This window comes from Nannospalax galili, unplaced genomic scaffold (genome assembly GCF_000622305.1).
Source record: "Nannospalax galili isolate Female #2095 unplaced genomic scaffold, S.galili_v1.0 scaffold626, whole genome shotgun sequence".
Classification (NCBI taxonomy): Eukaryota; Metazoa; Chordata; class Mammalia; order Rodentia; family Spalacidae; genus Nannospalax; species Nannospalax galili.
The window spans coordinates 1,015,739-1,031,358 of record NW_008354396.1 but is presented as its reverse complement, the minus strand read 5'-3'; the positions used below and the strand labels follow the sequence as shown (position 1 = coordinate 1,031,358).

The 15,620-nt window shown below is 41.4% G+C and overlaps 1 protein-coding gene across 1 annotated transcript; it reads left to right on the top strand.

The window, feature by feature from the left end:
* Positions 1 to 856: 856 nt before the first annotated feature.
* On the top strand, positions 857 to 10,585 carry Gcsam (germinal center associated signaling and motility). Its single transcript, XM_029555263.1, has 6 exons — positions 857 to 917; positions 3,438 to 3,512; positions 5,951 to 6,004; positions 7,110 to 7,156; positions 8,512 to 8,540; positions 9,515 to 10,585. Exons 1-6 carry the CDS (start codon positions 889 to 891, stop codon positions 9,836 to 9,838), a joined length of 558 nt encoding a protein of 185 aa, XP_029411123.1. The 5' UTR covers positions 857 to 888; the 3' UTR covers positions 9,839 to 10,585.
* Positions 10,586 to 15,620: the final 5,035 nt, after the last annotated feature.

Here is a 15,620-nt window from a genome sequence, read left to right as displayed (position 1 = left end):
AAAACCAATAGCTTTGCTATATACCAATAACAACCACGCTGAGAGGAAAATAATCCCGTTTATAATGGCCTTAAAAGGTGTACCTAGGAGCAAACAGACAATCATTTTAGGTGACATAAAAACACCTTAGGGGATGGGGTTTCTGGCTTCGGTGGTCCTAGACAGCACCTATAGCTAGGACTCTGGGACTGTGTAGGATTGCACAGCACTGCCACAGCACCTTGTCAATATTTTCTATTGTCGGGTTTGTTTTCACTATTAGCTATTCTAATAAATATGTGGTGGTATCGTGTTGTGGTTTTGATTTACCCTTTTCCTAAGAGTTGCAGTGTTCTGTATCTTTTCATGGATTCATTTCCCAACCAGGTAGTAGCATTTGGGGGGAAGAGTCTGTTCAAATATTTTGTCCATTTTTGTTACTGGGTGTTTCTTTTGTCATGAGTGAACCTTTATTTATATACCTCCATTTTTATGTATGTTCTACTAGACTGCAGCGTGGCTCTGCCTCAAACTTTTCTCTTTTAAAACAAAGATCCTTCCTCTTTTTCTTTTCTAAACGAATTGATTCAATAAATGTAAGTACCTAACATGGAAAAATTCCCACAGCTCCTCTGAAATTGCAAACCTAGAGTTTGCTAGAGGCTCAGAGTTCTCTCTGACCAGCACTTTCTGGTTTTGGTTTATGACCTTTTAGGAAGTTCTGCACGGGTGCCTCTAATGCTCCTCCCTAAGCCTCTTCCTGCCTCTGCAGATGCCCACCTCCTTCTGGCTCTATTCACTGGTGGCCAGCACGTTATCATCCCTACTCTGAATCAGAAACTGCCAGTCAGAGGGCACGGCGCAAGCAGGGAAGAGGGACAGAAGGAAGGTGCTGATAAGCTCAAGAGGATGGGGAACTATCTGCAGAGGACCGACGGGTGAGTCCACACTCCCTCTGAGAGCTGGGGAAGGAATGGTGAGAGACAAAAAGAGGGCTGCTTTTGGGGTGAAGGAAACTGGAAAGGGAACTTGACAAGAATTCACTACCCCTGAGCCAGACACAGGGTGAAATCCCTTACAGGATCTCAGCTTGTGGAGAATAGCTGAACTGTAGAAAGACTCCATCAGGGAGGGCTCTGTAAAGGGCATCCATCTAAGAAACGGAGGGCTTGAGAAGGGATGCGCTAGTGGGCTCTTGATGTTCTCAAATGAACTCATGAGCACCCACCCTCTCAGAAATTATTTAAATTTAAAATAAACAGCACAATTCCAGGCACCATGAGGCTTCAGTTCGTGCACATTTACCTATCTTAGAAGAAGCGAAGGAGAGATCCTGTCACTGGGGAAAAGACCAATGTTCTTGGACTTTGGTTGCCACAGTTTAAATGGCAATGATAATATAACCCATACTCTGCAGGGTCCGAGTATGGGTGACAGTGGCACAGTCCTGACATACAAGGGCTCGGTAATTAGAAGCTATTCTCATTTTTTGAACCACCGCTTTCATTCAACCAAAGCAACCATATGCAAAAAAATTGTATCAACAAATATAAGGGGATTTCTAGTGTACAAAGTGAGGTAGTCTAGAGAGAGCGAGCTGGCAGGGGGTTACAGGATTGCACTTGCTACCCCCTTCTCAGATAGTGTGCCACTGGAAAAGAGAACACAGAAAAATGATCTGTGCCAAGTGCCACTTACCAAAAGGGGGCTTGAGAGTCTCTTCCTGAGAACCAGTGTTATCTGAGACTTCTCTCTGAGTTTTCTTGAGTGCTGTGTCGTCTTCTAATAGTCTTCTAGACGATCCTGAATCACTACCTTTAGGTCTAGATGTGAGATCCTCTGATGGAAAGGTTGTTTCTTATTGTTTGCTCAATGCCTCCTGAACTCCTGGGTCCCATCTTTTCTGCCACACAACAGGCACTCAGGAAGCATTAGCCGGTCAATTGGAACAAGTCCCGAGGAGAATAAACACAAAATGTGGATCTGATAGAGAGGAGGAGACGTAGCAACTGATGTACTTTTGTTTTCCAAACCTTGTTGGGGGATGAAGGGTTGCAGCGTTGACATATATTTTTGAGAAGATGCAAAGTGCAGAAAATACAAGTCAGAGAAAATGAGAGGAACTGGTCTTTCCAGCTGTAGTAACTTACAGTATTAGAATCGTTACCTTTGATTTCTGTATCCATCAGTCATTTGTGTTTAGTAATCTATGAGGAGTCAGTAACGCCTTCGGTCCATGTCTGTTTCAAGTTTTAATCTATTTTGTTTCATTAGGAATAAAAGCTATTTGCGTTTTGAAGAAAATAGTTTTTTTTCATAAGTTACAAAAATAGTAATTTTCCAATCTGTACCACCTAGACTCATGATTCTGTGTTTATTACGTTTCGAAGATGATTGAATTAAATCTACATGTCATTTAGGCCCTTAATATTGCATTTATACTTACCAGTCTTTCCTTATCTTTATTTTACACTTAATCCAATATATTCAATACATGGTATCAGATATTACTTTCTCCCTAAATAACTTCCTAATTGCTCAGTATCCTTATTGTGCTGATTTATTTCCTTTGATATATTCAAAGTCCTATATAAAGTGGGACCTGACTTCCAACTTTACTTGGTTTTCAACCAGTTGGCACATTTCCTACCATGTCTCTGAACCCATAGCACTTATCCCTTCATAGAAAAGAGCTCAAGGTCTCAGAGGGAGGCATCTGCCCAAAGAAAACCCAGGTTTTCCCCATTACTTGTTGTAGATCCTCAGTCAGGTCACCTAACAATCTTGTTCTCTGTTTCCTCAATGGTAAATAATGGCACAATAATATCAACCCATGAGTTTGTTCTGGGGCTAAATTAAATATAACACACAAAATAACTGGCATTTCGTATATAATATACTAAAATACATATATGCTAAAATAATAAATATACTAAGCAGTGTTTGTCCGTTTTATTTCTTCATATCCTTAGCTTTCAGGAAATGAAAAGAAATACAGAAATCCAACCCAAACAATTAATGAATTTATTCTCTTTATTTAATTCTTTTCTTGCCTTTCTTTCCTTTGTCCTCTGTCTCTGGAATTCCAATGAAAGATGGTGACTCCGAGAAACCCACTACTTGAGTGAAGCCCCTGCAAAAGCTGCAAACAGATAGTGACAGCTGAGGGGTTTGGCCCTCTCCCTCTGTACTGGCGTTTTCGGGGTTGTAATGAGGATTCCTGGGTGTGCTTTAGGATCATAGGTATAGGCAGTTTCTATAGTGATGGAGGAGACATCAGATCTGAAGCAGACTGTCCTGTGATTCAGGAGGGAGTCTTAACAGACTGGAGAGACAAGGGAAACGCTGAGCTGATTCCAGGATTGCACACAGATGGAAGAGAAGAAGAAAGTTGAGAAAACAATAAAAAGTAGTGGGAATTCTGGGAGGAAACACTTTGCTTATTTCCAATATTTAAGTCGTAGGTGGCAGCTGGACATTCACGAGACACCTCATAATCAGAGACTCCAAAATGCCAAGCAGAGGACACGCAGGTGAGAACAGACTCTACCCCACTCCCAGGTGAGAATACACTTTACCCCCCACACACACTCTTCCAGGTGAGATCGCACTCTATCCTATTCCCCCAACTTATACCCAGGAAGAAGGAATCTGTCAGGGTTGGGATTTCACGTTCCCTGCAACTGAATTCTTGAGAGGGAGTCAACACCAGCTGTAATGGTAGGAAACTAGGAAACGTGAAAATGGGAGAAAGGACAGCAACACTTTTGAACACTGGAAAATGTGCCGCTTTTTTCTCACTCTAGTATATCCCTTGGCAACAGGAACTAAGACACAGTGGTCCCCCATATATCTTAGGAAATAATGGTCTGAAATACTGTTGTCTCTGTTTGTTGAATGAAGTATCTTTGTACTCAGGTTCCTCCTAGCTATGTAATTTTAAACCTTAAGTTTCTAATTCTAAGGTAACCATACCCCACCCCCAATCACAGTGCTGGAAGGTGTGTGGAGAAGCACTTGTATTTGCACTGCAGCTGCCTCATCCATCCTTCCTGACTGGGCCTGTTGAGCATCCAGTCCTAAGGAGTTCCTTCTAAGGAAGGAATTCTGCACTATAGAAGTAATGCCCCAGAGTCTAATTCCAAATTGTGGCAAAGTGATCCCACAGCCTGTGGCCTTAGTAGCACTTTCCATAAGATTTTGGGAGGTGTTTTGAGAATGGATCCAGAGACAAACCACCAAGTCAAGGCTGAGCCAGGGAAGGGGCTCAATGTTCTCTTCCACCCAAGGCCACATTTCTTCAATAGAAATTGAGAATTATGTATTTTAAAAGGCATCAATGAGTATCTATTAAAGTATGTAGTCCACATGATGAAATGGATCAAAAAGGATATGGGGATTATGACAAGGGGGAGAGAAAGGATAGACCCTAGAGCAGAAGAAAACCACGAAAAGACAATAGCCTAGAATTGGTGGCATCTCTATGATGTCACATATATTTATCTGTCCTGATTCATGGTCACGGGGGAGCCATGCTTCCCTGTGCTGCCCCTTCTGAGGGAACTACAGGAGAATCTTACGGGGCAGGGCCTTTTTAGATGGTGCTTTCCAGATGTCTTTATCTAATGTAGCTAGTACATGTGTGTTAAAAGGCTTTCATGTTCAACTTATCTGAACTCACCCTAAACCAAAACACATATATTGAAACACAGAAATTCAAGGAAGTAGTGAGGAGGAAATAGCTTACAAATAACTTTTTCCCATATCAACTTTGTTTTACCCTTATGACTCCATGAAGGCAATACTACATATATCCCCATTTTCTAAATTAAGAAAGTGTGGCTGATGTTGTTCCGACATATGGATCCAGTGGTTCAAAAAACATTTCCTTTCATGTCACTTTCATATCCCCTTAGTGAGCCTGGTTTCTTAGCATTGGTTAGATTCAGGAGTTTCCTTATGCTATCTCTTAGCAACAGAAGATGAAAACAAATGTCTTACATGGCACAAAGACCACTGAAGGTAGCCTGAGGAAGAAGAGCTGTGGCCATGCCCTATACCCCAAAGGACTCTGATGATACATAGACCCTGGAGGGCATCAGGATTCCTAACCAAGCTGATGATCATAGCCAAAGTCACAGTGGAATGAGCCTTTCATCCTCTACCCCTTCTGAGAGATCTCCAGGGAAAGCTTACTAGGCGGTGCATTTTTAGGTAGCATTTTCCAAATATCTTTCATAAAAGTAACTGGTACATGTAGTATGTTAAAAAGTCTTTCATGGTCAACCTTGTATGTAGTTGGCTATGCCTCCAATTCAGAAAGGTATACAGAATGTTAGACTCCAAATTGGATACCTGACTTCAGAAAGACTGTAAGCCTATCTACCATCTACCATAAAAAGCATAAACCTTGTTACTTGGTTATACCCTTGGTAGAGCTTATGACCTCCTATTTTGGTGGATCTGCTCTTGCCTGTTCCTTATTTATATCTCTATTGAATATTTTGGAAAAACAAGTTTACTGTGTGCCAGATACTATGGCATTCCCGGGTGACATAAACCATGATAGATGAGATGAATACAGTTTCCAACCTTGTGAAGTTCACATTCTAGTAGCTATGGACAAGTGATTAGTCAGAATGTAGTGCAAGCAAGAGAGATTCCGAGTGCTGTGAAAACCTGAGTAGATACTGCCTGACCCAAACAAACTGCTTTCCCAGATGTCCACACACTTGTACCTTGATTTTTTGGAGATAATTCTCCCTACCTCTTCATCGTAAGGAGCCAAGTGAGTCACTGGAATTGTGGGTCATAACATATTTTTTTTTCCCTTGAAGAATATAACAGAAAGTTTTTTTTCCCTTGATCAAGAACTGATGGTGTCACCTTCATATATCCAAGTCACATAAGTGAATTCTTGCTTAAGAAATAAACAAAGAAAGCAGGTCACTGACCCTGTCCTCTCTCTCAGGTACTTCAGGTGCTGGAGCTGTCACATTGTTGAAGGGTGTTCCTGCTTTCCCTGGTGAGTGCAGTGGAGCTCTGAGGAGTTATTTCCCTAACTGTGGTTACAGTGTGGGACTTGTAAGGTACCTGTGAACTCCCTCCCCTCTGTGGTCACACCCAAAGCCTGGTACTAAGCCCAGATACAGTCACCCGAGAGTCAATCAGGGAAGCAGCCCCTGGAGCCCGGTGAGAATCAGGAACACTTGTCTCATCATGAGTGATAGGCTCTCCTCACTTGGGTAAGTCTCAGAAGCAAGGCTGAGACTAATATCGAGAAAGACTCTCCACACTGTAGATCCCATATATAGAAACCCACATTTCTGTCCTTTGCATAGAGAATTTGTAGTCCCGATGATACTACATTGTATGAACTGAGACACCTTTGGGAGTGAAAGCGTTGCTAAAAAGAGCTAATCATCACTGAGTGATTGATAATGACATTAACCTGACTGAGCAAAGAAGTCTTACAACAGTTGTGTCCTCGTCTCTAGCTGACAACAGGCTTCCATCATATTTGTACTGCACCAGGGGTTTCTATAGCGTGGATTCTAATGGAAGATACTTTGTTTTTTGTTTGAGTCATTATAGATTAGACTTGGGGTTGAAGCACCTCCACTTGCATGATATGAAATAAGCTGGAAGTTTGTTGTCAGAAAGTCTCCAAAAAATGTAACTACATAACACCACAGTTCTATAATTCAGTTCCGTTTCAGGTTGGAGGAAGGAGGAGCAAGAGAGGAATATGTTTCTCTTTGGCCACATCTTACATTTTTTTCCTCTTTCTTTTTCTCTAATTCCTATATATTGAAAGTGGTGTTATAAAAAGTCTGCTAGACCCCAATCTTATCCAAAGGAATATTGACAACTAATTACTACTAGATGAGGAACAGCTGACCCTCCTAAAACAAAGACCTCTAGATAGGCTGACTAGATTCACCAGAAGGGCAAGTAGTGGGGAATGGCAGGGGAGGGAGGCTATGGGAGGGTGCTATCTGGGAAGTGGGTATAAAAAAAAAAAAGTCTGCTAACTTTAACGAAGACTGAAATTGAAGTTTCATAGGTTGGTATAATTTCTCTCAAGAGTGTCTGAATATTGGAACAATCTATTTACTTCTTCCTTACAGGAAAAACATAACCACATTTAAAGCCAGGAAAGATTCCCAGAAGCAAGGTAAACCATCATCTAGTCATCATTTTCACATTTGATAGGCTCACATTTCTAAAATATCTCTTTCCTGTACCCCCAAACCCCATGAGTATATTTCTAGTATAAGCCTACACATTGCTGAATTTACCCAGTTCCATGTTTTGGTCCCCCCACCCCCATTAGACTATGGGCTCATGGAAGCAGGAAGAACGGATGCCAAAAGACCTCTTAGGAGGCTGTTGGGACAAATCCCTGTTAAAGCTGAAGAAGACTAAGGCTTGAGAAGAGGGTAGAAAACCACATCACAAATAAGAAAGAATAAAGAACGTGTAGGCGTGAGACCGACCTTAGCATTTCTGAAGAAAAGTGGAATTTTGTCTTTCCTTCCTCGGGTTTAAAATGGAAAGTACATTCCATCTGTGCACTGAATCTTAAAAGCCAGCTCCATGTGTATATATATGCATGATCTAGCCTTCCCACTCTGAACCATTTCACCCCAGGAACAATGAGTCCCAAGGAAGTCCAATTTCTATCAGAGTAGAACATGACAGAAATAAGACCACTGATGCTAAAATCCAGAACCTTTTATTCTAATGATAATCAAAGACATCCTAGACGGCCATAAAAATGTATGGGAATGTGAGAATCAAGAGAACTATAAACCCAAAAGGCACATGATCCCTCCATGGACAGCACTCCCTCCTGCACAGGTTTCCATGGAGAACATCTGTCTGCTTACTCAGCTGTGTGCCAAGGGTAGCAAGTGCACCTCTTCTCATCAGTCAGAGCCAGTTGGTTTGAAGTAAATTGCCTTTTGAAAAATTGTCTTGCTTGTACTTATATCTGCCAGTAGCCACAGGAGTAGAAATGTGGATGTCTGAGTTCCTCCCTCTGAAAAACTTTTCTTAAGTGCCAGTCCCCACAATACCACCATCCCGTGTTACCTACATCTTTCTGCACTGTGAGTCTCTCATAGCTGCTTGTAAATCCTCTGAGCTGGCCTGTGAGCCTCAAGAGGACAGGCTGTTTCTAATGTGTTTAGAAAGAGATATCTCCTTGATATCTCTTATCAAGTAGGTGTGCAACGGATATTGTGTAAAGATAGAGCAACTCATGATTTACCACCCAAAGATTCACCATATGTGTCTCTGTGCCTCTCTCCGCTTGTCCTCTCAGCCTGAGCAAGTTCTGCTGCTTCTTGTTTAGGTTGTCCTGTGACTCCTCAGGGATTTAGACCCAGAAGAGCTTAATAAAAGCTACTCCCACTATCTAGGAAGAGTCATAACTCTTGGCTCTCTGGCTACAAGCATTCAGTCCCACCTCCTGGAGTCTCTTTGTAATACAACCTGAAATTCATTGAGTGTATTTTCTTTCTGCAGATGAAGGGATGACTTCTGTCTCTATCCAGGTAATACGACCGTTCTGACCACAACATGAAAGAAACAGATGCCAGGGCAGGAAGTCACCACCATTTGCAGGGACTGGTAGCTGAAGCAGCAGCATCTGTTATATAACTTAGTACTGGAAGGAACTAGCATTTTCTGAGACCTTCATTTATGACAGGCCATGTGCTAAGTGCTTGACAGTTATCTCATGTAACTGTCACAACAAACCAGAAGACTGTGCTGTTGTAGCTCCTCACTTCACAAATGGAAGAACCCAGAGATTAAGTGACAGTCTCCAAAGCCAGGCAGCTGCAAGAAGGCACAGCCCACATTCAAAACCCAGTCTCACTCCAACATCCACACTCTGACCCCTATACATTGCTGCCTCTGGTTTTTAAGCCGTGAAATTGCACTAGTGAGAATTTTCCTTGAATTAATAATACAATAATCTCTACAATGAAGGGTCTGTGGATGTAGCTCAGTTTGTTGTGTTTGTCTAGCATGGATGAAGCCCTGGGTTCAATCCCACATAGAGCATAAATGAAGTGTAGTGATAACATGCTCCCCAGCACTCAAGATGTGGAAGTAGGAAGATCAGAAGTTCAAGGTCACCTTTGGCTACATAGGGGCCAGCCTGGGATACATGAGACCCTGTCTCAAATAATAATAGTAATAATCCCCACAGTGAGTGGTTAAATATCATAACCCAACCAAGTCAAAGTCCTCTGAGACGATGAGAATTATACAGGATGGTCAGGGATTGCTTTGAACACAGGGAAAAGGGACACACCTGAATCAGCTATATGCTTTGGGTGGCATGAGCTCCATCTCCTGGCCTAGTGGTTGGAATGAGGGCAGCCATATTGCAAAAACTGCCAAGAAATAGAGAAGGAAATGGTGGTGAAAGAGACTTTCCAGTCAGGCCCATGTCGAGACTGAAGTATAAAGGGAATGGAAAGAGGCCACATCTTCATAATGACTCTCCTGTGATCTGCAGGACAGTGCTAACCAGACCTACACAGAGGAGCTATGCTACATCTTTGTCAATCACAAGGCCCTCAGGAGAAGGCCATCCGGAAACTCTGCTGAGGGGCACTATGAGAATGTCTCCTGCAAAACTGAGAGGCCTGGGGAGTCTTTGAAAGGAACTGAGACTGAGTATTCAGTTCTCCGTGTGCCTTCCACCCCTTGGTCCCCACCTTCCCCAGAAGATGAATATGAGCTTCTGGTGCCTATGCCTAGCAGATTCTCCTCACATGCTCCACAACAGCCACGGTCACTTACAGCCCCTTTTGAGACTCACTTTTCCTATTTACGATGATGCGACTGGGCTAGAGTTTGTTTTGGACAGGCAGATGAAAGTAAGGATCAGGGGTATCAGCTGGAGCAGGACTGGGGCGCACAGCTCCCTTACTTTTTTCTTTTAGAGTCTCAGCAGGACAGATTGCAAACCACAAGGTCTTTTAGAGCCTGTCAATAGCCCATATCCCCAAATCAATCAATTATCTTGAATACCCTATTTGAAAATAAATCTTTGCTTCTAATTGGTATTAAAAATACTCTGTGGAAGGAAAGACTCCCTGATCACTTACCCTGGGTGTATCATAAAAGGTTCTGCTCTTCCCTCTGAGTCCTTCTGAATTTTCCCTATGATTGTACTGTGAAGTCCAAGGAAGCATCAAGTGTCCCTGAGAGGGAGTTCACTCATCACCCTGAACTCCCAGCTCAGCCCCACTGGCCATGGGAGCCTGTGGAACTCTTACTCTATGTCCCTAAGATGTCATTTACTCTGTCCTTTGACTCATGGCCCCATGACTTGGAATTTCCAGTACCTCTATTAAGATCATTTTAATTACATATTTTTTAATTTTGTATTTCTCCTCATAATTTTTTTCTTTTTTGGAGGAGGGAATTACTCCATGCTAGACAAGTGATCTACCACTAAGCTGTACCCCAAACCCCTCTATACATCTCAACAGGACAATCATAGTATCAGAGACTGATGTGGCAAAAAGACCTTTGGAGATCCTTTAATCCCACTATCTCCTTTTTGCAACTGAGAGAAAAGAATTTGCCCAATGATACATTAAAGTTGGTGGAAGAACTTTATCCAGAGTCTGATTTCCTGATTTATAATTTGGCCTCCAATATATTATATAGAAGACTGTCTAGTATATAGTAAATTCCTCAAGAAATAATGTGGCACATATGAAATAGCCACATGGAAAAAATATACACACACCCCTTCTCTAATGAGCACTCCTCTGTATACCTTGATTTATTTCCCTTTATCTTTTCCTGAACTTCTAGAATTGTGTCTATCCCCAGTTAGCAAACTATAGCCCACTGACCAAATCTGGCCCACCACATATTTTTTAGATAAAGGTTTATTGAAACACAGTCACACTAATTTGTCTACACACTATCTATGGTTGGTTAATCATGGTAAAGTTGAGTTGTTATGACACAGACCAGAAACTCTACAAAGTCAAAAATATTTCTAGTTTTGCTTCTTCCAGATAACAATCTTTGCAAACTTCTGCCCTAAATAGTCACAGTTTGCAAAAAACTTAACAGACATATGCTTGGTTATTGATGCAACTTATTAAAAGCAGATACCAATGAAATGTCAGGAAAATATCAAGCCACAAATGCGATGAGTGAAACTAAAAACAATTATTAGCAAATTAGACTATTTCTATATTCACACCTGCATCCTCAAGGTGCAGCACTATTTATCTCATGGCCCCTGTGCTAATTTTAGATATGCTAAAATAGCAAGAGTTGTGTGGAGTCAAGCTGTGGATTGTATGTCTAATCACTGTTTTGTTCTCAGAGCTAAATCTCTTTTCTATTTAAAAGTCTAAAATTACAAAGCAGGGAACTCCATAGTAGAGTCTTTGCCTAACATGCACAAGACCCTCCGTTTGATCCCAAGCACAAAAAATAAGTAATGAATTATAAAACAAAATAGGCCAAGTGCCCATTGAAAATGAATCCAGTGGCTTGTGGTCTGCTGAGCCAGTTGATAATCTGCAGCTAAAGAGCCAACCGTATTTTGATATCTTGACCACTAACTTCCTATTTTTACAAAATTCTTTCATATAAAGTCACTCAGTTCAAAAGGAGGTATTCATGGTGACAGGAAATGCTGTGTGAGACATAGCACATTACTTGTGGGAATATTGGGGGCTGGAGAAAGATAACCACTTATTCAAAGTGTAGTTTCCTTTCTTCTTCCTCAGAATCTGAATCAGTTACTTAGAGGTTCAGTCTTTTGCACCCCTAAGTCAGAGGACTACATCTAATATACGAACATATGTACCCTGGACCTTGAGTAGAAATGATAAAGAAAAGCAGGTCTTTTACGATGTATGGAGAAAAGCTGCTGCTGTGACAAGTAATCCACAGCCATCCCCTCCCCAGCAACTCTCCAGCAAGGCAGAGGCATCAGACTGATGAGTTTGTGCTAGAATTTTTCACATAGATACTAAATCTTTGTGGAAGATGGTTGGTTGAAAGATTCTTAGTACAATAGTATTAAGTACTTAATACAAGCTACATTTGTTTGAACCTTATCCTGGGAAAGAATGACCTGTTGCATACACAAATACCTTTTTATCACAACCATATTCAGTATAAATGCTTAGAAAAAGAAAGTTACTATTATACAGAAATTAAAAGGACCATAAAACAGTCTTGTTTTTAGACAGAAGAGTCATTTGGGAATGCAAAAAAAAAAAATGCCTGCTATTGAGGGTTGGGGGGACAGACAACAAGATCACTCTAAGGGAAAAGCATTTACCAAGCAGATCTGATGACTTGAGTTTATTCCTCAGATCCCAAGGTGGAAGGAGAGAACTGACTCCTAAACTTGTCTTCTGACCTCCACATGCTACCGCCACCACACATCACATAACACACAAATAATAAACTAAATTTTTAAATGTACTATGCATATAGCATTATTGATCAATCAAAACATATAAATAAAAACCCAGCATAGAATTGGAGAAATGAACAGGAGATCCCAACCTTAGCCAAGGCACTATTTTGGCAACTTATTACTGATAGGTGAGGGACAGTTGATTTTCTTTAAGGGAGTGACTCTAGATAGGCTAAACAGGCTCCAGTGGGTACATCTGGGAAGTGGGTCTAAATATGATTAAGATATATTGTATGAAAAAACAAAATTAAATAAAAATTTAAACTTTTAAATATTTATTAAAATATCTAAAATAAGGATTGTATTTAATTAAAATTTAAAATATTAGTATAAGAAGAAAGATTTTGAGAAAGATAAAAGTTTAGAATATTGTTATGGTTTGAATATGAGATGTCCCACAGAATCCTTTGTTTAAGCAGTTGGATTGGTCTGCAGTTGGCAACAGTGTTTTGGGAGGTTGACGAACCTTTAGAACTGTGGCCTAGCTAGCAGAAATGGGTCCCTGAGGGAGGCAGAGAAATTGAAGGTGATATCTGCCCTGGTTTTAGCCAGATATCTGTTTCCTGATCTGCCAGAATGTGAACACCCATACCATAAGCTCTGACCACTAAGGACTGGATTTCTCCAGTCTCCATGCCTTCCCTGATGTAAAGGACTGCTGTCTAGAACTGTGGGCCAAAAAAAAACTTGCTTCCCTTGATGCTTCTGCCATGTGTTTTGTCACAACAATGAGAAAAGTAACTAATCCACAAGCTTAATACATATAATATCATAGGTATTCTAGCAAGTAACTTTTAGGGTCGAAACATACTCATTGGACCCAAGCTTTTCCCTTTGACATCAATGATCTCCAGACTCCCTACACACACACACACACACACACACACACACACACACACACACACACCACATGCATGCTTACAGAGGAGCTATGGGCAGTGGATAGTTGCTGGGAGAGGATCATTCGTTTTGAGGATGGCCACTGGTAGGTTTCCCAAGCTCCAGTGAATGGCCCCACATGCATATAGGCAACTCTAATTGGATTTAGTGGATTATCAAAAATAAAGATATAAACTTGGAGAGAACTGCATTGAAGGGATATGGGGGGAATTGGAAGGGGAAATGAGTAGTAGACAGTATATTCAAGATTCCTGCTGAAAGCTGGGCACTCTATTGGCAGAAAGTGAACATTAACACAGATATACATGCACATGTGTGTGCAGTTTCATTAGGTTAGAAATGCAACCCCTCAGTTAAAGAATCCATGTTCTTGATATAGAAACTGAGGCTAAATATTTAAATTATTTTTAAGTCACAAAAATGACTAAAAAACCTACCCCCTCCCCATTCCCCTGTGCGGTGCTTCAAACTGTGCATAGCCCAAACTGAAGGCTACACCGGGCAGAGCCACTGCAGGCTTTGTGGTTTCTGCTTACACTCATGCTAGCACTTATAAATAAGCTCTTATTCCATGGATAGATTCTTATTTTAAATGGAGGAAAGAGGTAGGAAAGGGGCAGAGACAAGGTGGAAAAAGTCTACTGTCGACAAGTTCGAGTACTGATGTTATTGGAAAAAAACTGGTGAATGAGCACTTTAAGGATTCTCAGCGGATGGAACGGCATAGGGGAAACATGAATTTCCAGAACTCCACAGAGGAAAGCAGGCTCTCTCCTGTTGCATATGGCTGGCTCTATTCCAAGGCTGGCTTCTGGGTTTCCTAAGCCTAGACTCTGAAATTCAAAGAGTTGACTTATTCTGAGTGTATGTTGGTTCTGGCAACTGCTAAGTGGATCAGTGTAAATCCCCCTATTTACCAAGAGGGTTTTTTTCTAGGTAAGAGTGTTTTGCCTGTATATGTGTAAGTGCACTTCTGTCATATGATGCCCACAGATGCCAGAAGAGAGTATCGGATCCCCTGGAACTGGAGTTAAGGATGGGTGTTAGCCACCATGTGGGTGCTGGGAGCCCAACCTGGGTTCTCTGGAAGAGCAGCCAGTGCTTTTAACCACTAAGCCATCTCCCCAGAACCCCCTAGAGGGAAGTACAAGGAGAAAGTACATGGAGAAAGGCCAAGGGATTATTTTCATAACAGAGTCTTCCTCCGTCTGATGGCCACACTTCTCAATTTATTTGCTTATGCTCCTTGTAGATTCCCCGATGTCAATCAAGGCTGAACTGAACATGACCTTGGCGTAACCATTCTTCCTGTGTGATGACTCAGCAATCTGAGCTTTGTCTCCCCGAGACTGTAGAACTAGACAACTCCTTCCCTCTCTCCAGGCTTTGGCTTCCCATCTGTACCATGATGGAGCTGCCTTCTGATACTGAGACTCCATGGTGCTACACACAAAGAAAGCAGTAGCTAATGTACTGAATAAGGACAACAGCAAAAGTGTCAAGTGAGCACCCAATAACGGGAGAGAAGGGAAGGCTTTGACATACTTCCCCTATTTTCTTTGCATTAATCACACTCTGAAAAGAGCAAGAATTCATGTCAAGAATCTCTATCTGTAAAAAACTAAAAAGGAGCTTAGTGACACAGTGGCATCTGGCATGCATGAGTTCCTAGGTTCAATTCCCAGTACAGAAAAATGCAAGCAAAAGGAGTCTTGGCTTCATTATAAGACACAAACATGAAAAGGCAGATCTACTTCTTCACCCTCTACCAGCACTTCAGGGACAGCTTGAGCCTCCACACAAAGCCTTCGCCAAGTTAACTATATACATGGATCATTCTTTTCTCTGACCACCCACAACCCTAGGGCTTGTCGTTCCTGTTTACAGTTAAGCCTGCTGTTTCTCCTCTGCTAGTTCCTGTTTCATCTGTGCAGGTCCTGTTTCTCTAATAATTATTAACACCTTATTTTCTTACTGTATCCTTCACTTGTCTTCTCTATATTTCTCACAAAACGCATCATTTAAAAACCTGCATAATAAAAAGAAATTGACAAGCAAAAAGGAATTGCAAGCATGGCTAGAATTTTCGTTGGCAATGGGACAGGAGTGTGACTCTGTGAGTATCTCTGTTCTATCCATAGATAAGTGACTTCCCCAAAACAAGGTTTTCAATTCAAATCTTCAGTTATTTCACAGGTACATGTTGAAATCTTACAATGCACCAGACATTACTACTGTGGTCATTAAGATGTATGAC

Bases quoted from the DNA above. Each gene is read 5' to 3' on its own strand.
- Gcsam (XM_029555263.1), top strand. From the start codon at position 889: ATGGGGAACTATCTGCAGAGGACCGACGG. The intron at 3,513-5,950 runs GTGAGAACAGAC...CCTCTCTCTCAG, and splicing joins GCCAAGCAGAGGACACGCAG to GTACTTCAGGTGCTGGAGCT. The intron at 8,541-9,514 runs GTAATACGACCG...TGTGATCTGCAG, and splicing joins TGACTTCTGTCTCTATCCAG to GACAGTGCTAACCAGACCTA.